The 22,166-nt window shown below is 49.6% G+C and overlaps 3 protein-coding genes across 3 annotated transcripts; all 3 read left to right on the forward strand.

Annotated features, from left to right (window-relative positions):
* The first annotated feature begins 9,758 nt into the window (after positions 1–9,758).
* Positions 9,759–11,613, forward strand: DMP1 (dentin matrix acidic phosphoprotein 1). Its single transcript, XM_042812789.1, has 3 exons — positions 9,759–9,812; positions 9,929–9,964; positions 10,405–11,613. The coding sequence occupies exons 1-3, from the start codon at positions 9,759–9,761 to the stop codon at positions 11,611–11,613; spliced, it is 1,299 nt and encodes a 432-aa protein (XP_042668723.1).
* Positions 11,614–14,010: 2,397 nt separating this feature from the next.
* LOC122157292 (integrin binding sialoprotein) lies at positions 14,011–15,228 on the forward strand. The gene is made up of 5 exons (XM_042812858.1): positions 14,011–14,115; positions 14,193–14,258; positions 14,387–14,443; positions 14,553–14,642; positions 14,719–15,228. The coding sequence occupies exons 1-5, from the start codon at positions 14,011–14,013 to the stop codon at positions 15,226–15,228; spliced, it is 828 nt and encodes a 275-aa protein (XP_042668792.1).
* Positions 15,229–16,037: 809 nt separating this feature from the next.
* Positions 16,038–19,221, forward strand: LOC122157083 (ovocleidin-116-like). Its single transcript, XM_042812466.1, has 4 exons — positions 16,038–16,097; positions 16,931–16,978; positions 17,104–17,196; positions 17,275–19,221. The coding sequence occupies exons 1-4, from the start codon at positions 16,038–16,040 to the stop codon at positions 19,219–19,221; spliced, it is 2,148 nt and encodes a 715-aa protein (XP_042668400.1).
* Positions 19,222–22,166: the final 2,945 nt, after the last annotated feature.

The following is a 22,166-nucleotide window of genomic DNA, read 5'->3' on the forward strand; positions in this document are numbered from 1 at the left end:
ATCTGATTACAATATAGATATAGAGCCCTAGTAACAGTATGCTGTGTTCTTGAAGACCTGGTAGGGAAGAAGTACTTGAATGGTAGTACTAGAAGTTGCATAGCCTTCCTTTCTCTTTATTTCAAATCAGCAGTACAGCTCTGGGCACTGAGTTTCTCAGTTCTGAAACCCCATTACATGTATTTGTTTTGGTAAAGCAGTTTGATAGCTATAAATGTATTATAAATTTATAATTACTGGTTTGCAAGCTGGCTCCATTGCCTCTGCCTTTGTCCAAATAATGAAAAATGTAGTTGAAGTCAGTCTGAAGTTCATGTAACAAAATAGAAATTTGATGTGGTATTTTTCCTATCACCAACCTGCAGTGGCCCATGAGAACCATTACTTTTTATTTACTGGAGAAGTCTTGACAGTCTTGAACTGAGTATAAGAATACAGCCTATTCAGGTATCTTTTTTCGTGTTACAGTAGTCCAAAGGAGTTGCCAGCAGTTATAAACTACCCAAATACAGGTTAATCTGCCCTAAACAGTAAGCAGCATCTTTAAGAGTTAAACTCCTTCTTGAGCTATGATGTTTGTGCAAGTATTGCCCTTGTTAATCGTGTTGCTTGACTTTTTCTCAGAGGGCAGCAAGGTTTGTTTCTGAGCAGGAAGCATCTCCTCACACTGGTTTTTAGAGCGCTGATTGTGCCTCATATTGGTCCTCACTGCTGAAATAGGTAATTTCTTGTCTTATGCTACCAGTTCCATTATGCTGGGAGCTGTTTGCAATAGGTGGATGGAAACTACCAGACTACTTCAAAAGCCACAGTAAAAAAATATTTTTCAATGCTGGCTGCACTCATAAAGAAGAGGGAGCGGTGGGGGAAGCTGGGATTACTGTCATGAAAGCTGCAAAGTCAATAACCATAGCAGCTGCCTCAACAAAGAGAGAAAAAATCTTTGCACAATGGACTGTAGCCCTTCCATCCTCCAAGGTTGAGAGGAATGTTTCTCTTGGCATCACTTCATTTTCAGTGAAGTGCCAGGGAATGACTGTGAAATATGCCAGGACCTTTTGCCAGAGCCCAAGAGAACAGTTTTATTTTGTACAAGCAATTTGGGTGAAGGATTTGAGGTGGCTTACTGGAGCCAGAGGCAAGGAATGCGAAGTTTGAGCTTAGGGAGAGAAAAGCACCGGGAACTCTTCCTGTAGGCTTGCTGCCCTTCTCACTGTAAAGGTCATGGTTTATGGCAGTCGGATTTTTTTGCACTTCCTCATTTAGTCTTCTGATGTTAGAAAAGACAAGTCATTCTTGTTACAGACTTACTGCCTGGTCAGATGCAAATGTAATGCACAGTAACGAAGATGACGGTCATGGAAAAAGCTCAGCATTATCTGTCATATGATGCAAGGATTTGCATTGTGACGCTATTCTTTTTTCTACCCTGAAATCTAAATGTGAAGACACTTTGTTCTTTCCTTCATTTCCAAATTTGTCCCACAGAACTGTGTTTCTAAAAACAAGCTTTTGTGTCACTTCAGATGAGCAGAACTGTCAGTATTGCAGATGGAGCTATTCTGAAAGCAGCACGCCCCTGCCTCAAGAAACACAGTCACTGTGCTTTGCAATGAGGATCTGTAAGGAAGCTTGATCAAAAGACAAACATGGAATGGATTTCTTGCATAGCAGTATCTTGTTCCGAGAAATGGAGAATTTAACACCTGGCATACTGAGAAAGCATTGCTAACTAGGCTTTCAACGATTTTTTTTTTTTTTTTTTTTTTTTCCAGTCTAGGAAAGAAGAAATTTATTTGCCTGAAACCTGGAGGAGGCAGAAGCTTTGACTCACTCCTACAGTGAGTCCCCTGTAGGATGCATGCATCTCGGCTTAAAATGGGGAAAAAAAAAAAAAAATTGTCCTGACAGATGGCAACTATTTTGGGTAGACAACCCTGGAATGATGTTTTGTTTTTTTTCCAGAGAACAGCACAGAGCTGCTGTGTGGAGATGGACCTAAGGATGCTCCTGTTACTCAGCCCTATTGGATGTGGGTGCACTAAGTCATATTAAGCAACTCCAGTTTTTGTTGTTGCATCTCTTCTGTTGGGAAGCCTGAAAGTTATAACCACCAGTTCAAGTTCTACCTAGACTTCTGATAATGTCTTCAAACCTCAGGTTGCAGAGATGCTTGTTTATGGCTTTATTTCACTTTTAGTGCTCCTGCAGTTGCTGGTGTCATTGTGAGCATGTGAGCAATGCACTATTGGTGACCAGAAATTACTCATGAGCTTATCTCTGGCAAAAGTACTACACAGGGGCTACCACTCTTATCAAGTGTGGCAGCAGTCACTTGTAATGTGATCAATGACACAATTTTTTTGTCTAGAGGTCTTCAGGTGATGATACCTGGCCTGCCAGTCTTGCCCATTCATAGCTAAGACCAGTTCCCCTTCATCAACCAGGAATTTCACCAAGGCTCACTGTTTGTCATTGCTCACAGCATGAAGTATGCAGCTTAAATGGGAAGTGAGAGAAAACCATCTGCAAGAATAGATGAGGTGGAAAGTGCAGCTTTTACTGCTTCCTTTGTGTTTTGTTTCTAATTGGGCATTTTTGGTCAGCCACTGGCACAGCAAATCCAATGCAGCCATCATGTTTTCAAGGCTTATGAAATGCCACCCAGAAATGATTAATTGGCAGAGGTTGCAGCTGAAGGTGATGAATGCCTTGTGATAAACAAAAGTATGTAAACTGACCTAGTTTCAGCTTTGGCAGTGGGAGAAAATTCTGCATAGTCCTTTGTCATTAGACCTAATTCTAGAAAAATGGAGGTGCCTTTTCTGTCACCCTTAATGAGTGTGGCAGCTGTCCAGGATTTGGGAAAGAGAATGAGAAGGCAAGTCAGCTTTGGAACTCAGTATTTCATTGTGTACAGTGGGCACAAATTCTTGTCTCATGAGGATGGGACTCATGATGAGTTTTTTGAGTCAAATGTGAAAAGACACTGCAACTTTTTTCATAATCATTTAAGCAATAGAGGCTTCAGAACTGAGCTTTTGCTCACATACCCTGAAATACCTTGGTAAAATGATACAGTCTGTTTCAGCAGGAAATGCAGATGCTGATGCCCACATCCTCACGGGTAAATACTTCAAATATGTGTACCTCATAGGCAGATGATAATCACAGTACTCATAGCTGTGTACAAATATCTAAGGGAAAGTCATGAATTGCAGTATGGAAACTAAGAACTGTACAAAGTCTCCCTGTTATCAGGATGTGGTAACAGGGTAGATTTTCTTCAAGTGCAGCTGGTAAAGCACAGACTGTTTCAAAAGTTCTTGTAGGAGTGTGTGTGTGTACACACATACATGTCCATAAACTAATTCATGTGTATGCATATATATATATAGCAAAGACAGAGTTGGATCTGAACAGAGTCAACGTAGAGAATGTAATTAGAAAATAGATTTCAGAAGAGAAGAATTATACTCTTTTACTCTGCTCCAGTGATAAGAATCAATCTCTTTGACACCACCTGTTCTTTAGCTGCAAAAGCCATCAGCTCTATGTCCTTTATGGCTTCTCAGTTTAGTAATAGGAAAAACAGCATTATGTCAAGAGACCTTGGGAATAGTTTTTAAACAATTCTCGTGTAATATAAATTGTTAGACCTATTATACTCTTTCTACAAAATAAGGCATTTGATTTTATTTTTCCTAAAGTTCTGTTTTTTCTTCCACACTCCCCCTCACTCCTTGCCCCATGTAGTTTAAGCCAAATTCAAGCCAATAAAGAGTTATTTTGATTAAATTTGAGAAGTTCCAAAATGAGACCTTTTAAGTAGGCAGGATGATAAAAATTTGTCTGTTATCGCATTCTGGAATCTGTGTTTCCTTTGCAGATGCTAGACGTGTTGCAGGTTTTTACCTGTTCTGCAACCACGTTTGTGAAAGGTTCCTCAAGACCAACCACACCTCCTGCCTCAGCTCTTGCCTAGGGGAAGGGTCAAGGCTGTACCTTGCCTTTTGTATCCCTGTCTATTGGAGGAGGTTCCTGAACTGATGCTGCAGGAGATGTGGCAGGTGTTGTGGGAAATCAGGTCACCACGCACCTCTCATGGTAGACGACTGTATGTTTTTTGTTGGTCATCGTATAATGCTTTATTGTTCTGTGGAATCAGAAGGAAAATAATGGTCTCATTGGTAAAATAAAGGTCACCTTTTTCAACACAATAATTACACTGTGCCTTCCACAAAACACTGCTGCAGGCATAAATGCCTCATACAGTTTATCCTTAAAGCAAACAATACTCTAAGAAATTCAGTTGGAAAAAAAACACGAACAACCTAGCAACAAAAAAATAGAGGATTACATAAAAGACATTTTGAGTTTTAACTAAGAAATTAATAAGAAACTGTACCATAGCAGTAGAGGAGGTGTTCCTACTTGGTTAGCCACTGGTGCACTGGAAATCCGTGAGCCTTGCAGATTTTTCCTGTGGTGTATTTTGGCATTGAATATGGAATCTTTCAGAAAGCGTGTTTTTTGTGAGCTTCTGAGGAGGAAGGTCTGACTCTGGATCTCAGTAAAATGAAATGATGCACAGTCCTGGGCATCCACTGGATGAGGTGCAGAGGTTGGGGGATGAATTAGTGAAATTCTGCTGAATTAATCAAATGAGAAAAAGCATTCAGTGCTCGCAGGCTCTGGGCCAGTGGGGCTCAGCAATAGTGTGGGAAGGGCATATTTAGCCTTTCAGGGGGAGGGGTGCCAAAGGGAATGGGTGCAATAGTTTCTGTCACTCTGGCCCCAAAAGAGCTGAACAAGAGATCAGCTGGGACAGTCATGTTGCCTGGCTGCAAGCAAGTAAAGCAAGGAGCATGCTGGTCCTTGCTAAGTTTTGCAGAGCTGTTTCAGTATACCGTGCAATGTGCATGCAAGTCTGCGGAGGGAAAGAAAGAAAAAGAGAGAAAAGCCAAGCTCTAAATTAAAAATAATAATAATAAATAAGTAATTTTTTAAAAAATCAGTTGAAATCTTGGAGTCTTGCATAATTCCTGAGTTATCTGTGTTAGTGCTGTTGCCATGGCTGTGCCATCTCTCAGATAGTGATGATGCTAGCAGAGGGAGCTGGTATATGTGTGAAAATCTGCAAGTTGTTCTGCTGTGTGTGGAAACAACTATACTGTGCACCTGACTTGCAAGAGAAGCAGGAGTATGTTTATTGGTACAATGCTACATGATGGTCTAACAAGTTCGGAGATGGCTGGATGCACTTGATTATTTACTGCACAAAGATTCAATATCTTTGTACAGGAGGCCCTACCTTTGTGTCATGAGGGGACCTCATTGCTCTCTTAACCCCTGAATCACAAAGGTAAGGACCTAGATGCAGCTGGATCCACTCCTACACTGTACAAAAACTTAACTTCTGTATGGCCAACTACAGAGTTTATTGGTAATAAATCAAAACGAGTGAAAAAAAAGGAACAATATCACTGCCAAGCCCTGTTTCTGTAGTCCATGCAGGAAATAAAACTTTGACAAAATACCATGAGAAACTCTATAAATCCCTTTCTCTTTTATCTCTGCTTCTCTGCCTGGAAACTGATTGATGCCTATTGGAGTTGAAATTCTGCTGTCCTGTCGGCTAGTCAGCGTCTGAAGGGAGAGGTGAGCTTTCAGAGCTTATGTTTTTTCCTTTTGTTGTGCATTTAAAAAAAGATGATCCTTCTTATTTATTCAAAGCTTTATGGTACGCCACAAACATCTCTCTTTGCAATATCTGACTGGTTTCACTGGGAATGTGTATAGCAAGCCCTGCTGTGCCAGAGGGGTCATTGTAGGGAATGCTTTTGTTTGTGGATGGATGGATCCAGGCCCAAGAAGAGGTGCTGTGCTTGTCAGGGTTAAGTATAGGGGGGGAAAGAAGCCAAGTGGCTGCTTCCCTGGAAGACTGCAACCTCAAAATTACTGTTGTGACTCATTAGATGATATCACTTGGAAACTGAATAATTATATCTTATCCCCACCTGTATTTGGCGTGGGACAATGGATTGGATGCTAGTGTGTCTGATGGGGAGGTGACAGCTGGCAAGGTGTGTGGCAGTATTTATGGTGGTTTGGCAGTAGAAGGTCAAGACCTCATTGCATACCTGTGTTATGCCAGCAGTCCCCATAGTTTGCATTGCTGCCTTGGCTTCAGTTTGCATTTCAGGGCTGTGCTTGTTGCCTGTGTGCCCAGGAGCCATGTCAGTGGCAAGATGCTTTCTGATGTCTGTAGACTTGGGACTGAACACTTGGTAAATGAACATCAGCAAAGTAAGAGGAGGATGAGCTGGGGGAAGCTTGTCTTAGTAAAACAACTGTCTTGTGTTTTATTGCCAGGCAGGAGGAACTGCATGGACAGGTTTGTTGTTATTGGAGCTGTGCTCATCTGTGTGCTCAGTGCAGTCATAGACCTTCACACCTGTGCCCACAAGGGAGTGGTGTTGAGCCACCATTTGCATACCAGGTGCAAAGGATGGATTCACAGGTTTCCTGTAGGTCAAGTGCAATATAACCTCAGTGCCGGTCCTGGTTCTGAAATAAAGCAAGTCAAAGACCTGACTTTTCTGTCAGATTTGCTTTACACTGCATTAGGAATAATGCAAACACCTTGAAATTCAGGTGGTCTTTAGAATACGTAAAGAAATTGTGTAAATACACCAGTGGTTGTATCCATAATATCTGCTTATGTGTCTATGCTTTTTTTTTTGTCTTCTTTTTTTTTTTTTTTTTTTCTTTTTTAAAAATTTACTGAAGGGAAAAAATGGTGTGAAAGCATTTGGAGTCTGCTGTGCCTTCTCTAGGGCTTGCTAGGGGCTTGGGTCTATATTCAACCAGACAGTGCTGATGGAGCTATGAGCATAATTGCAGTGGTAATTATAGGGACTGTATAATGCTGGTTTATATGCGGGGTTAAATTTTGTCCTCTGTACCAACTTAAATGAGTATTTGATTCCATCTGTCCATTTTACCCCCAAGGAATGAAAACTCAAATGCCTCCTGAGGGCGTCCAGAACTCGGACTGGAATTCTTACAGTCTGAGTAAGTAAGTGTTCATATGGCTTTCTGAAATTTAAAACTTACACTTCTTAATGAGAGATGGCACTCTCCTATGCCCTGTCTACACTCACACTCAGTGAGAGCGTGACAATAAATACGTATGAGCTGACAGTGAGTGTTTTGTAGCTGAGCTATTTCCTAAGAATTTAGTGAGGGGAAAAATGTCAACAAAATGTGGCATCTCATTAAAAAGAAAATGAAAACAAGCACATGCAGAATAAGATTAAAAAAAAAGAGAAGAAGAAGAAGAGGGTTTTTAAGTCTATTTACTTCATCATCTACGTTTCTACAACTAAGGTAGAGCCATACACGCAAGGTGCTTTCATGGTTCATCTAATCCCAGTGTCCCACTCTCCCCTTCTTGCTCTTTATTAAAATAACTGTAGGAATTCCTGGCTGTGGCCACACGGATTCCTTGGGCTCATCCCTCCTTGCAGCACTGATCTGCGCCCTATTTGCGTAGCACAAAGCCAGCCCAAGGGGGAACTCTGTTTGTCAAAACCAATCATCGCTTTGCTGTTGTGCATTGCTTCTCCTTTTTCTTTTTTTCATTATCACTTTTGAATAAACCTGTTTTAGCTGTGTTTGTAACGTGATTTTCCTGACGGGAGATGAGAAAGAACAGCAGCCAGGACTCAGATCCTCACATACTCGCAACGTATGGAGGTGATGAGCGGGAAGTGGCTCCGACACTGCTGCTGCTGCCTGTATGTGACTGCTAAATCGAGTGCTGGTCCTCCGGGGTGTGCTGTGCTCTCTGTATTAGAGACTTGAGTCTGTCGCCCCTGAGCCGCAGTGCTGGGCTGTGTTGTGTTTGACCACATTGCCTACGCAAGCTGAAATTAAAAGTTTAAAAAAGAGGGAGAGAAATAAACATCCCTCCTGAACCGGGAACATTTGACTCCCGTTGGGGAGGAGCTATTTTAAAGTGCAGACAGAGAGATGGCTATTTTTTGCCCCTCAGCCAGACTGACTCAACTAATGCTCTATATTGGCCAAAGTGGAGTGAATTCTTAAAAAGACATATTAAAAAAAAGCAAAACAAAACCAAGAACAGGAAGGGTGGTTCAGCCGGCACCAGGTAGATACAGATGTAACCTGAAAGTTTCTGAGCTATATTGATTCAGTAGATGTGAGATGTCACGATGTGCTTTGGTGTTGAGGTGTGTGTGTGTGTTTGCATTGATGAGGCATTTGGAGAAGTGTAATGTGCAGTGTTATGCATAAAGCACTTTTTGGTGACCATTTCTGTCCAGCGAAACACAGTGCACGTAGTGTCACCATGCTTGGACCCTGTGGCCCCCAGAGGTGATGTCAGACAGCTGGCGTGAACAGAAACATGAACACCAGCCCATGGCTAGGGTTGGATCGGTGCATGTGGTCAAGATGCTCAGAAGTTGGGAGCAGCATTTCCAGCTGCCCTATCATTCACTGTATTTATGTTTCTTTTGTCCCTCTGGCTCTCAAAGCTTAGGATTTAGGGTTCAAGGAAAGGGTGGAGCTGCTGTCTCTGGAGGTGTTTGAGAACTGTGGAGATGTGCTGAGGGACGTGGTCAGTGGGCATGGCGAATGGGTTGGTGGTTGGACTTAGGATCTAAGAGGTCTTCTCCAACCTTAATGGTTCTATGGTTCTATTTGCACCATTTCTGGGGGGAGCAGAGGGCCATCACCTGCTGCAGGTGGGCACACTTCTGCTTACTTCCCACTAGGGTGTGAGGATGTCGCTATGGCCATGCTTCTGCCCAGCTACAGCAATGCGTTTAGCTGGAGGATAGCATGATGATGGCAGAGCTCAGTGACAACCATGGCTGTCTTTCAGGTATCTCTATCCTGGGGAAAGGTGGTGAACAGAGGTGCTGCAATCTAGGCCTGGAATTTGGGGCATTTTAGTCCAATTTTGAGCTGTGTTCTATTTTGCAGGCTGTGCATTGCCTGTTTTTGTGTTCACTGGCGCTGGGTCTTCAGGGGTTGAGTTAGATGCAGGCCAGACGCCAAGAGCCAAACAACAGCAGGTGGTAATTGTTCAAGGCGCCTAAAATAAGGCTGGTGATATATGTTCACATCTGGTGGGGGCCAGGGGTATAATTTGGTCACAGGTCAAGAGGAAAACACATCCCACCTCATCTGCAGGGTGAGATGGAGGAGGAGGAGGGGTGTAATGGTGTGATACAGAAAATGCACGTAACACTCCAGGGACATGGGCATGGTCCTGGTCCCAGTCCTTTGCCACAGGGGACCCTGGAGTGACTGCTGGATGTATCCATCCGCTGGTACATCCACACACTGTATGCCCATAAGGACCTGTGCCTATTGCTGTTCCCTCCCCCTGCCCCACACTATACATCCGAGGGCCGGGGTCCAGTGTGGGTGCCTCATTTCCTGCACGTCACGCCTGGAAGTGTGCACTGAGGGGGTAAATTTAGCAAGGAAAACACAGGGCCGGGCTGGCTGCTCAACACCCTCCCCCCCCCCCCCCCCACCAGCAGCTGTTTTTGGGGCTGGCGTCCCGCCGGAGGAAGCGTGGGAGGCCGTTTCCCGCTGACACCTCCGTGCCTGGCCCCAGTGCCATTGGCTGTCCATGGCCCCGGGCAGCAGTTAAATGCCAGGCAGCCGTGCCGGGACGGCAGCACGAGCACCACACGCTTCTACACCTCAGCTGCAGGATGAAGGTTGTGCTGCTGATGTTGCTGCTGTGGGCTGCAGCCCGCGCCCACCCTGTAAGTACCCAGCATAGCCCTGAAACCAGCTGATTCTGCTCCGAATCCAGTTGGTTCTCCTCTCAGACATGCTGGCTCTGGCCCAAACTGACCCAAGGTTTTCTCTTTGTGTGTAGGTGCCTGGCCATCTCTCCGTGTCCCAAGAGCCTGAGGTAAGGTGGTGTGCCCATGGACGTAGGGTGTTCGTTATGAGGTGTCGATGGGGAGCAGTGCTGTGGGTCTGGGAGCTTTGCCCAGCTTTGGCAACTGCTTTGGGCCATTAGAACTGGAGGGGCTTCAGTTCATGCCATTTCTGCTAACCTGATATGCCATGCTGTGCTCATACTAATAAAAAATAGGAGTTTCTGTGCTCCAAACTGCTGTGGCCTGGGCTTCCCTGAGCTCAAAGCCTCCATGTACTTGTATCTGTACGAGATGACAAGTTGTTAAAGACCAAAGTCATGCCTGCCCATGGCTAAGGAGGGCCGTCCCTCTGCCTTGTACTCCCCTCATCCAAGCCCAAGGGGTGAGCTGGGAAGCACTGTGGGGCTGTGGTTGGGAACAGCAGGGATGCGGTGATGCTTGGGCACCCAGTGTGCTGTGTTGCCCACAGGATGCAGCACCAGGGGATGTGGTAAATGCACTGGGTCCTCTCCTGGGCGATGAAGACCATGGACACCTCCGTGCCGGCGTGGGGCCATGGGACACCGGTGATGCGGACGTGGCCATTGGGAACCATGTGGAGCGAGACCTTGCTGAGCACAACGGGTTGCCTGCCTGGCCTGGGGATGAGGAGGATGACAGTGGGGATGACACCTTTGATGAGGATAAGGAAGAGGGTGAAGGGCCTGCTTACGGCACTGGGGACACTGGAGGACATGGTGACAGTAGCAGCAGCAGCAGCAGTGAGAGTGCAATGGCCCCTCGCCGCCACATCCGATACCATGGCGGCTCCAGGTGGGGAGGAGGCAGCAGCAGCAGCCAAGAGGATGATGCGGAGAGCATTGGGTTGGGCAGTGAAGGCATGCAGGGTGACGACCCCTCAGTCTTCGACAGCCTGGGTGGCAGGCATCGCAGCCGGGGAAACTCTGGCGGCCCCTGGGAGGACAAAGACAGCCAATCCCCAGAGATTGAGGACACCAACTCTGTGGAAGACAGTGAGGAGAAGAGCCACTCACAGGAGAACAGCAAGACCAGCAGGTCCAAGGAGGATGGAGACAGTCCATCCCAGGAGGATGGGGACAGTCCATCCAGGGAAGAGGAGGACAGTCCGTCCCAAGAGGGTGGGGACAGCCCATCCCAGGAGGATGGGGACAGCCCATCACAGGAGGCATCAGATGAGGAGTCTGCAGAGGACGGTTCAGAGGAGGCAGTGAGCACACCCGAAGGACGCAGCAGCAGGGAGGAGCGGGCATCCGCAGAGAACAAAAGTACAATGTCTGACCTTGACACTGAGGAGGAACAGAGCAGGTCCAAAGAGGACAGCTTGGAGACAGAGGAAGATGTCTCCAAGCCTGACGAGGATGCTCCAAGTGCGTCAACTGAGAGCCAGAGCTCATCCCCAGAGGGCAGCCAGGAGGACAGTGAGGGTGAGGAGGACAAGACAGTGAGTGAAGAGAGCACATCCACAGAGAGCACCAACAGTGCTTCCCCGGAGGAGGAGGAGGACGATGATGATGATGATGAGCATTCCCAGGAGGCTACCAGCCGTGGGGATGCCAGCTCACTGCGCAGCCTGAAGAACCGCAGGCGGCGGCCGGGTGCCTACCACAGGAAGCAGGCTGCCGAGCTTGATGATGATGACTGCCAGGATGGGTACTGATGGCACTGCTGCATCATTTGTTTGTGGTGGTGGAGTTGGGTCAGCCTCTGCTTCTGCAGACAGACAGGGTGAGGGCTGGCCATGTGGGCAGTGAGTGGTGGGGCTAGCTGTGGGGAATCCCGAGTCCTGACCTGCAGGTGGGGGCATCCCAACACTCTCTCTTTGCCCTTGTTGCTGGGAGCAACACACAGCATCATGCCGGTGCACATCATACCACGCTGGGGGGGGGGGGGGGCATGTAATATTTTGTAAGAAATGTACAGAAAGCCTTCGATTGTAACCTCTTTGTGTCCACGGCACTTATCTCTCCATGCTGAAATGTATCCTGTGTATGTCCTTGATTCACATTAAAACCATCAGACCCCAATGCTGCAGCTCTGCTGCTGCTTCTCTCTGCGACTTGGGGTCATGGCTGGGCAGAGGGGACATAAACAGTGGTTTCAGTGCATAGCTGGATAGAGGCACTGCTTTGACTCTTTGTCTGGGATCAGGTTTCTGTGTATCAGAGCTGAATCTGGAGCAGAGCTGTGCCAGCACCAGCCTTCTGCCAGCTGAGAGCCAGTGCTGACCCACGCTTCTCATGTGTGTGGGATCTGCTGCAGCACAGCATAGCCCCTATGATACAGCAAGTCTATTTACAGCACACGAAGTTCATTGTGGTGCATGAACTTCCAAACCCCTCTTAGTAAAAACACTTTCCTGACATGCTCAGCTCCTTGTCCATGCCTTGCAGCTCCGTATTGCTGCTGGATCCGGAGCTACTGCAGCACTGCACATGGCGTTAATTCCCTTCACCTGTCTTCCTGCCACGTAACGTGGGAAATGGCATGAAACACAGATTGAATTGATGCAAGGAGCCAAGTCAGATGCTCATACCTATGGCCTGATGCATTTAGCCAAGCACCGTGCGCTCCTGCCTGTGTTTGCTGTGCTTATTTTTGGTGCTGAGGTTTCCTGCCAGCATAGCTGCAGGGAGATGGCACCGCCTCACCATGCTGCAAAAATACCCACCACACACTGCAACGTGCTGGGTAGCACCGGGATGGGACATGGCTCCATGGGGCAGAGCACAGGCTGCCCTCCTCACCTTCCTCCTCCTCCTTCTCCTGGGGGGCCCTGTGTTCGTCATCACCTGCCCTAATGAGCCCATTGTGGAGCCTGTAGGTGTTGGGTTGCGCTCTGTGGGGCCGAGCCCCACGTGTGGCACCACAGGGACATGGGGCTGGTTGGTGCCAGACCGTGCTCTGCCTTGCCAGCTAAAATAGGCACTGGGTATGCGGTCATTATGCCCCAGCTTTTTTTAGGGATCTTGGGTGAAATCAGCGCTTTTAGAGTCAAAGTTCTTTTTTTAAACCAGCGTCCCTCTAATTACATTAAAAATCACCCCTGGCAGCACTCTCCAATTAAATTTAGACTCCAAACTCAGCAAGCTGTGCTTGTCTCCATTCCCATCTCCATCGCCATTGTTGATGCCCATCCCCATTTTGCCCATCTAGCTCCACATTTTTCACCTCTTTAGCAGCGAGTGCAGTGCTGGCACTGGAAAACCGCACTGCTTTTTAAAGATATTTCCTTTTATTTTTATTTCTTTTGTGGCTTTTCCTGGCCAGAGGCAGTGTTGGCTGAAAGCTGTGGCCAGCCCTGTGCGTCCCCTGTAATTATGACTGCAGGGACACCATGGGCAGCTGCGCCTTTGGGGATGGGAACAGGGTGGTCACTGGGGGCACCAGGGCCACTGGACCTCTGGGTGGCCACGGGGACTTCTCTGCCCCACTCAGATGTGGGAACGGCATGAGCTGTTCCCCAAAACATCCAAGCCGATGTTGGGATGAAGGCAAGGACAGAAATCAGCGTGGTCTGACCTGCACTGATGGGAAGCAGCGCATCCCCAGCCCGTGTCACCCCATGGGAGGTTGGGACCATGTGGTCTCTTCCTCATGTTGCAGAAAGAGATGTCTCCAGGCAGTCTCCTCTGCTTGCATTCTCAGCCTGTTCTCCATCGATGTTTTCACCCAAGGGACTGTGGTGAGGTCACTCTTTCTTTTTTTTGGGGGGGGTTGCTTTACAGTGGCAGAATTTCCCAAAAAGGGAGGTGGCAAAAAAAAAGAAGAAAAAAAAAAGAAAAAGAAAAAGAAAACAATCCCCAAACCAGATTTCCCAATATTTATTTTAACCAAGGCCCAGCACATTATTATACCCTCCAGCCCTGGCCAGACCCTCAATTAAGTGCTGTGGTGCATCCCTTCTGGCAGCAGTGCACTTCAAAATTTGGGGGTTTTCTGGGCGGGCAGAGCCAGGGCAGGGCGGTGACGGTCTGTGGCGGGGAGGGGGGGCTGCGACTGCCTTATAACCCACAGGGCAGCGGCCACAAGAAATCAGTGCTGGCCCAGTGGCACCATGAGGACGGCGCTGCTGCTTGCCTGCCTGCTGGCCACCGCCTCTGCCTTCTCGGTGAGGAGCTGGCTGCGCAGAGCCCGGGCAGGCGACTCGGAGGAGAATGCGGTAGGGTTGTGCCAAGACGGTGCTGGAGCATTGCGGCCCCCCAAGCTGTGGGGCTGACTCCCTTCCTCTCCTGGCAGGTGCTGAAGAGCCGGCACCGGTACTACCTGTACCGCTACGCCTACCCACCGCTGCATCGCTACAAGGTGGGTCCAATTGGGTTCCGTGGGTCCCAGTCTCATGTGCAGGGATATTGCCTCAAAAAGCCCCCGCTGGGCTGAGGCTGTGATGCCCATGATACTGATGGCAATGGCTCTACTCTCCCTTCACGTAGGGCAGTGACTCCTCGGAGGAAGAGGGGGACGGCTCAGAGGAGGAGGAGGAAGGGGGGGTGAGTATAGGCTTCCAGCATGCAGAAATTCAGGGACTTGCATCTGAACCATCCCCCAGCTTTTTGGATGAGTGTGAGCCTCTTGTTGTGTTTCCTCCTCACTCCACAGGCACCGTCCCATGCAGGTACTCAGGGAGCAGGTGAGGGTCTGACCCCCAGTGATGGGGGGCTGGGAGGTGATGCTGCATCCACCCATCAGGTAAGCTCTCTGAATTCAGAGCCCTGAGGTGTGGCTGATGCTGGGTTATTTATTGCCCTGTCCCTGTGTGCTGCAGGGCTGCAAAGGGGGCCAGAAGGGCACACGGGGTGACTCGGGCGATGAGGACAGTGATGAGGAAGAGGAGGAAGAGGAGGAGGAGGAAGAGGTAGAGGAGCAGGATGTCAGTGTCAATGGGACCAGCACCAACGCCACGGCAGAAGCACCCCATGGGAACAGCACTGCAGTGGCTGAGGAGGAGGAGGATGATGAGGAGGAGGAGGAGGAGGAAGAGGAAGAAGAGGAGGAGGAGGAAGCTGAAGCCACCACTACTGCTGCCACCACTGCACAGGATGAGGCGACCACACTGGGTGATGAGCAGCACTCTGAGGCCACAACAGCTGGGGAGCAGTGGGAGTATGAGGTGACAGTGGGAGCCCGTGGGGACGAAGGTCCCACTGAGAGCAGCTATGGGGACCAGGAGGAGCCAGCACGTGGGGACAGCTACCGTGCCTATGAGGATGAGTACGGCTACTACAAGGGGCATGGCTATGACATCTATGGGCAGGATTACTACTACAGCCAGTGAGTGAGTGGTGGAACACACAACACCGCCCTGGCCTGAGTATTGTCATCCATGTATCGCAGAAATGCAATAAAGCAACAAGTGAAGCTCGTGCACAAGGCTTGGTTTGCTTCTGACCACATGTTGTGCGCGCCTTGGGGATCCCTGCAAACCATGGGGTTTGGTTGTTTGGGGTGTGAACTTTGCACATTGCCTTGTACCAGCCAGCAGAAAGCACCTCAATGTGGTCCTCTCCAAAAAAGTGGTTTTGGGGCACAGTGGGATAAATGCAGCATCCAATGGCAGAGGCAAGGCAATACTCAGGCAATAACCTCACTACACTGCACCCTGCCCAGACCCGCAACCACAAATGCACCAATAAGACCCTGGGGTGGCTGCCAACGTCAGGGCCTGGTCCCCACGTCAGCCCCGGCATTCCCATGGCCCTGTCCCCACAGCAGCAGGACTGGCTGGGTGCCGCACTAATTATCAAGCAATTGTGGCCCTGGGGCAGATATTTATACATCATGCTTTCTGTTTGTGCGGCCAGGTGGAACATTTGATAGCTGCCTGCCACCACAGGCACATTTTTAGATGGAAATTACTCCCCCCCGGCACCCGCGGACCTTGACAAATGGCCCTGGGCTGGAGCTGATTGGCTCTGGGCACTCCTGGGCAACTTTAAATTTCGGCACAGGGTGCAGAGCCCCCAGCATCGCCTGCAGAACTGGGCTCCAAGCAGCACAGGTAACCTCCCTCCCCCCTGCCCTCAGTCCTCAGCACAGGGCTGCACCTCACAGCGGGTCACGCTGTGCCCCCAGGAGCCAGCCAGGATGCGCGCAGCCCTCTTCTGCCTCTGCCTCTGCCTGCTGGGCACCGTGCTGCCCACGCCGGTGAGTATGGCACTGCCTCCGGGAATGCCCCTTCCAATGCCCCATTGAATAGCCCATCTAATGTCCTGCTAACTGCTCCATCAACCACTCTGTCCTGTACCCCATTAACTGCCCTCCTAACTACCCCATTCAACACCCCATTAACTTCTCTATTAACTGTCCCTTTGAATAGCTCATCCAATGTCCCATCTAATACCCCATCAACTATTCTGTAAAATACTCCATTAACTACCCCATTAACTGTCCCATCATATATGCCATGCAACATCCCATTAATTATCCCACTAACTACTTTATTAACTATCCCATTGAATACCCCTTTCAATATCCCATCTAATACTCCACAGAATATCTCATTCAACACTCCAGCTACCTTATTAACTGCTCAGTCAAATACCCCATCTAACATCCCATGGAATATTCCATCAAATATCCCATTAACTATCTTACTCAACACCCCATTGAACACTCCTGTCAAATATCCCATTGACTACTCCATCAAATACCCATACTCCAATCAATAACCCCATCAAATACCCCATATACTACCCCCTCAAATACTCCCTTAATTATCCCCATCAAATATCTTGTTGACTACCCCATTGAAAACCCCATCTAATACCCTGTTAACTGACCCATCAAGTAAACTGTTACATATCCCAGTAGCTTCTCTATTAACTACCCTATTAACTACCCATCAAATACTTCATCTAATACTTTATTAACTAACATGCCAGTTAACCTATTGGAATATTCCATTATATACCCCATTGATTACTTCATTTGTTACCCCACTGAATACTCATCTAATGCTGATACTTTCCTGCCTGCAGGTGCCACCTCCAGCCAGGGCAAGAGGAAACTGCCCTGGACAGCACCAGGTAGATCACATTCCACTAAAATGGGTGTGGAAAGGGAGAAAAGCAGGACTTGACTGAGATGGGATGGAGACACACTGGGCACGTAAGTGATGGAAGGAAATAATTTTTTTTTTCTTTCACCCAAGATACTGCTGAAAGGTTGCAACACCAAACACGGCTTCTATGTATTCAAGTACATGTACTCCTTCTTCACGCGGAGAAACCAGACACAGGTCAAGGTGAGCAGGATGGGTGCACAGCATGGGATGCTGGGGTGTTCCTGTTGCCCTGTGTTCACCCTCCCCATGCCCCCACAGAAAGAAGAAGGTGACCACCAAGGCACAATCCATGGCCGCTGGCTGGGTAAGGTGGATGGGGAGGCCCCGGGGCAAGGTATTGGAAGCAGCCGTGTGCCGGAGGACAAAGACGGCCCCAAGCCCCACAGCCACATCACTCCAGCAAGCAAAGGGGAAGGCCGTGCTCTGCGCCCCAGTATTGGTGACAGCAATGGTGTGTATCCCACCTTGACCAGTGTGGAAGGCAGCGGTGACATGGGTTCGATGTTGCTGGGGGAGATCATCGATGGCGAAGATGGCCTCCCCCAAAGCACCCGCCCCGGTGGACCTCATGGAGATGGCATTGGTGGTAACGGTGTTACACTGGGTGTCCTGGTGGATGGGGCTGTGACAGCAGGGAGGGAGAGGGCCACCGATTCTGAAGGGGTTTGGGGTGAGGACGGCAGCCATGCCACTGCTCCCGACCAAGGGCAAGCGGGCACCATGGGGACGGGAGACTCTGCCATCACTTCTGTCACCAAGAAGGAAGATGTCCATGTGGATGCAGAAGGCATAGATGAGTTTGCATACATCCCTGATGTAGATGCTGTCACCATCACCCAGGGGCAGGACGGTGAAACACATATCTCTCCAGAAGATGAGGTGAAGATTTTCATTGGAAGAGCCAACATTCAAGTGGGTGAGAATGACAGCAGTGTGGGCAGCGCTGGTGCTACCAGAGAGGCCAATGTCATCCCTACGGCAGTGACGGCCAAGCCTCAGGGATACCCTGAGGAATCAGCCACCATGGCCACCCTGCATCACGGGGACAGTGCTGCCAGCAGGCCTGGGGGCCACCCTTCTGTGGGAAACAGTGGGGATGGTGCCACTGCCATCCACAGTGGACAAGATCTGGGGGTCCCTAGCCCTCGGGAGAGAACTGGTGATGATGCCACTGTCACCATGGCAGTCGGTGGCCAAAGTGGCAAGGGGAGAAGCGGGCAGAGGCCAGTGAGGAAGCATAGCCTTCCTGCTACCATGACAACTCAGGGTGCCAGAGGTACAGCCTCCTCAGGGCTGACTACGGGGGACTGCAGCACTGCTGCCAGCACACCATTTGGGAAAGGGAGCCAGAGGGCCACTGCAGGGCAAGGAGAGAGCAGGGAGGTTGGGACAGCAGGCCCAGAGAGACAGAGGGCTAGGGCCCAACAAGAGGTGGCACCAGCACCTGGTGTGGTGGGAGGAATGGTGGTCTCAGAGGGGCATGGGATCAGGACCCAGCCAGAGGTGGCATCAGCACCTGGCACAGTGGAGACAGCAGCCCCAGAGAGGCACAGGAGCAGGGCTCAGCAAGAAGTAGCACCAGTACCCAGTATGGTGGGAAAAACAGTAACCTCAGAGAGGCACAGGGCCAGGATGCGACCAGAATCAGCCAGGCTTGGACAAGCAGCGAGGCCAGAGGTGGCACCAGCACCCAACACCGTGGAGGGAATTGTGGCCCCAGAGGGGCACCGGGCTAGGGTTTGGCCAGGGGCAGCACCAGCACCTGGAGTGTTGGGGGTGGCCAGGCCAGCTCCCAGTAGAGCCTATAATGGGGACAAAAGAAATGCCATGGGAAAGTCCCCAGATGTGCCAAGGGACCCCTGGGTGTGGGGCAGCGCCTACCCCCAGGCCCAGAACACTAGGGGCAGCAAGGTGACAGGAGGCTTTGCCCACCTGCATGGAGGGCAAAGGATGGGGGGCCTGACAGAGCTGGAGCACTCCAGGCAGGTGGAGCAGGTGAGGCATGCCGACCGGCTGCGCCTGCATGAGCGGGCGCTGTATGGCCTCAGTGGGGTGGGCAGCCCCCTGCAGCCCCACGCAGCCCACGCTGACCCCTGGAGCGCCGACAGCAGCCAGTCTTATGAGGGGCAGTGGGGCAGCCACAGCGACAGCGCTGAAGAGGATGAGTTGGTCAGAGGGTATCCCCATGGCCAGGGATCCTTCTGAGGAGTGCCCTCAAAAGTGTCAGGGTGATGCAGCACCCTCTCGGCGGTGTAGGATAGCATTGTTTCCAAGGAAAACCGTGGGGAGAAAAGCCCTCCAACCTCATCGTGCTTCTGAAGAAATAAAGGCATTTCTGTCACTATGGCTGCCATTTGTCTAATTTCGTCCCCAGCCCAAGCTCGTCCCCATGCCGGCTATGGCCACTAGTGAGCGTTGGGCACCACCTAGTGGGCAAACGTTTTGGTGGGCGAGCGCTCCTCAGCCTACGCACCATCTAGGAACGGGGTTAAAGCACAGAGCTGAGCTGTGTGTTTCATAGAATCATAGAACTGTTTGAGTTGGAAGGAACCCTTCCAACCTTTCCAAGTTTCCCGAGGAAAGGCTGCTTACTGGGGCATTCCAGCAGAGTATGATTGCCATTGGCACAATGTGCTCACTGGCTCAGTGGGACTGCAGACGTTGGGGGAAGCCCTGGTTTATGGAGCTGTGACACGTTCCATTGCTGGTCCCAGTGGTGTCCCTGGGTTGGGAGCTGTCACCAGGTGGCGTTTGAGGCAGTACTGTAGGGTTTCTTGTCACTCCCCATGCAGGAGGGAAGCCCAACATCCACACTGCAGTACTCCGCAGAAACCATCGTGTCCGCCACTCATGTTCAGCATCTCATCACTTTCCTCATCACGTGCGCTGGTTTTTGGCTGCAGCCCCAGCAGATAAAACATCCAGTTTTGTCAGGTGTCACTCCTTCCCAAGGCAACACACACAGCTGCACCAAGAGGAGCTCAAAACCTCCCCAGGGCTTCCCTGCCCCACAGCTATTTAGCCCCCAGGAAGCCCCTCCCCTGCTTTTCGGGAGGGCAGCAGCTGTTTCTTTTCCCAGGCCATCAGCCTGTTTGCAAGCCCAGTCTGGAGATCTGTAATGCCGGGGCCACCAAAGCAGTAGCGAGCAGCAGGTGGGTCCACTACTACCCCAGGTTCCCTCCACTACCCCAGCTGTCTCACTATCACTATAGTGCTACCACCACTGCTCCAAGTTCTACCTCATGTACCACCACCACCACTGCTCCAAAGTTCCAACCCATGTCCCACCATCACTTGGGTCCTGCTACCACCCCATATCTTTCCATCATCACCCTGGTCCCACCACCAGCACTCAAGAACCCACCTCATATCCCAACGACACCAGCACCTGAGTCTCACTACCCAGATCTTCCCACCAACACTCCAGGTCCTATCATCATCGCTATCACCACTGACACTCAGGTCGTCCCCCCACCCTGTTCCACCACCACTGCTCCTGGTTCCACCCCATGTCCCACCACCACACTGTGTCCCATCACCCCAGTCCTCCCATCACGCCAGGCATATCTGGGGGTACTTTTGCCATCTCTTTTCTCCCCATACTGTGGATTGGTTTGCATCATCTCCGCCAAAAACTTCCTCCCAGGAAGGTTCCTGTACATGAGAAATGCACATCAGAGGATTCAGCTGTAATGTCTGCAGCACCTTTGGGGAACAGGGTAGGAAGTGGTGGATGTTTTTTTCAGCTCTGTGGGCTGAGATTTCTAGAATCTTGCAGGAACATCCCACATTGCTGTGCATGCAGACACGTATATGTGAGGGCTGTGGGGAGCAGTGTTTGTACGTGGGTTTTACAACTACCTGAGATCAGAACGGGGTTTGTTGTGTCCAGCTGAAGCTCACAAGCACGCGCATGTTGTGGCATATGTTTACTCTTTGGAGAATTGCATTTATAGACGGGGAGAAAGGAGCAGCAGGCCAGCTGTCATTATAGGTTGTGGCAGCCCGTCCCAGACCGCTGCCCTAAACAGGAAGGCAGAGAGACGTCTGCCCTTCTTCAGTGTTACAGACCAAACCCGTTGCGCTGTTTTGAAATGCACAGCCCGTAGCTCAAAATAGCCCCATTCTTGTGCTTTGGGTTCTATTTGGAATTATACCTTGTGACAGGAAGATCACCATGTTAATTACATTTCACAGAAGACACGTTTCTCCTCTGCCTTCCTAGACTGTCCTGCTAGAGATTACTGCACTGAAAGAAAAACACAAACAAGCCAACCGCCTGCTGTTTGCATTGGAAAGCCCCATTTCCCCCCGCACTCATTAGGGCAGGTTATGCGTGGATTGAGATTTCCTGGAGAGTAGTAGCTGATGGGAAATCAGTGTGTTGAGAGAAACGTGGGCACAGCTGTGGGTTAGGGGTGAGATTTGAGCTTCTCTCAGGCATCATTGCCATGTCTGATGTGTAGGCGGTGCTGAACCATGAGCTGACAATTGATGGGCAAAGTGATGTGGCACCAGTGATCCTTTTCTAAACCTTCCCCAGGAGTGATAAATGCATGATCAGCAAGGACCAGTTCATCCTGTGCAGCAACGCTGCAAGAATGGGCAGGGACATAATTAATATGAACACAGAATGGTTTGCATCAGAAAGGACCCTTGAGGGCCACCTAGACAGAGTCCCCTGCAATTACAAAGGACATCTACCTCTCTATCAGGTGCTCAAAAAGCCTGACTTTGAATATCTTCAGGGATGTGGCATCCACCAACCCTCTGGGCAACTTGTGCCACTGCCTCACCACCCTTAGTATAAAAAATTTCTTCCTGATATCCAGTCTAAATTACCTGTGCTGAAAGTGATTTGAACCTCTTGTTTTAATATCATAGTAAGTAGATGCCAGGTAGAAGGAAAGTCTGAACATCTTCCTGGGATAGCTGCCAGGAAGCTACTGTGCTTTAGTTGTAGTTACCTTTGGAGGAAATTCTATGTTATCCAGCCCTCTTCTTTCCATCTCAAGCTTCAAGCAGGGATCTTCGGTTATTTGCATTAGGACTTCTGGCATTTCACACATTCAGAGTGTTGGTTTTTTCCATTTATTTTGTTACTTCTGTGTGACTCAGATCTCCAGAATTTCATTAGGTCCGGTGAGAGG

Source organism: Centrocercus urophasianus, unplaced genomic scaffold, assembly GCF_019232065.1.
Source record: "Centrocercus urophasianus isolate 14NV4802_14NV808 unplaced genomic scaffold, USGS_Curo_1.0 seq_13, whole genome shotgun sequence".
Classification (NCBI taxonomy): Eukaryota; Metazoa; Chordata; class Aves; order Galliformes; family Phasianidae; genus Centrocercus; species Centrocercus urophasianus.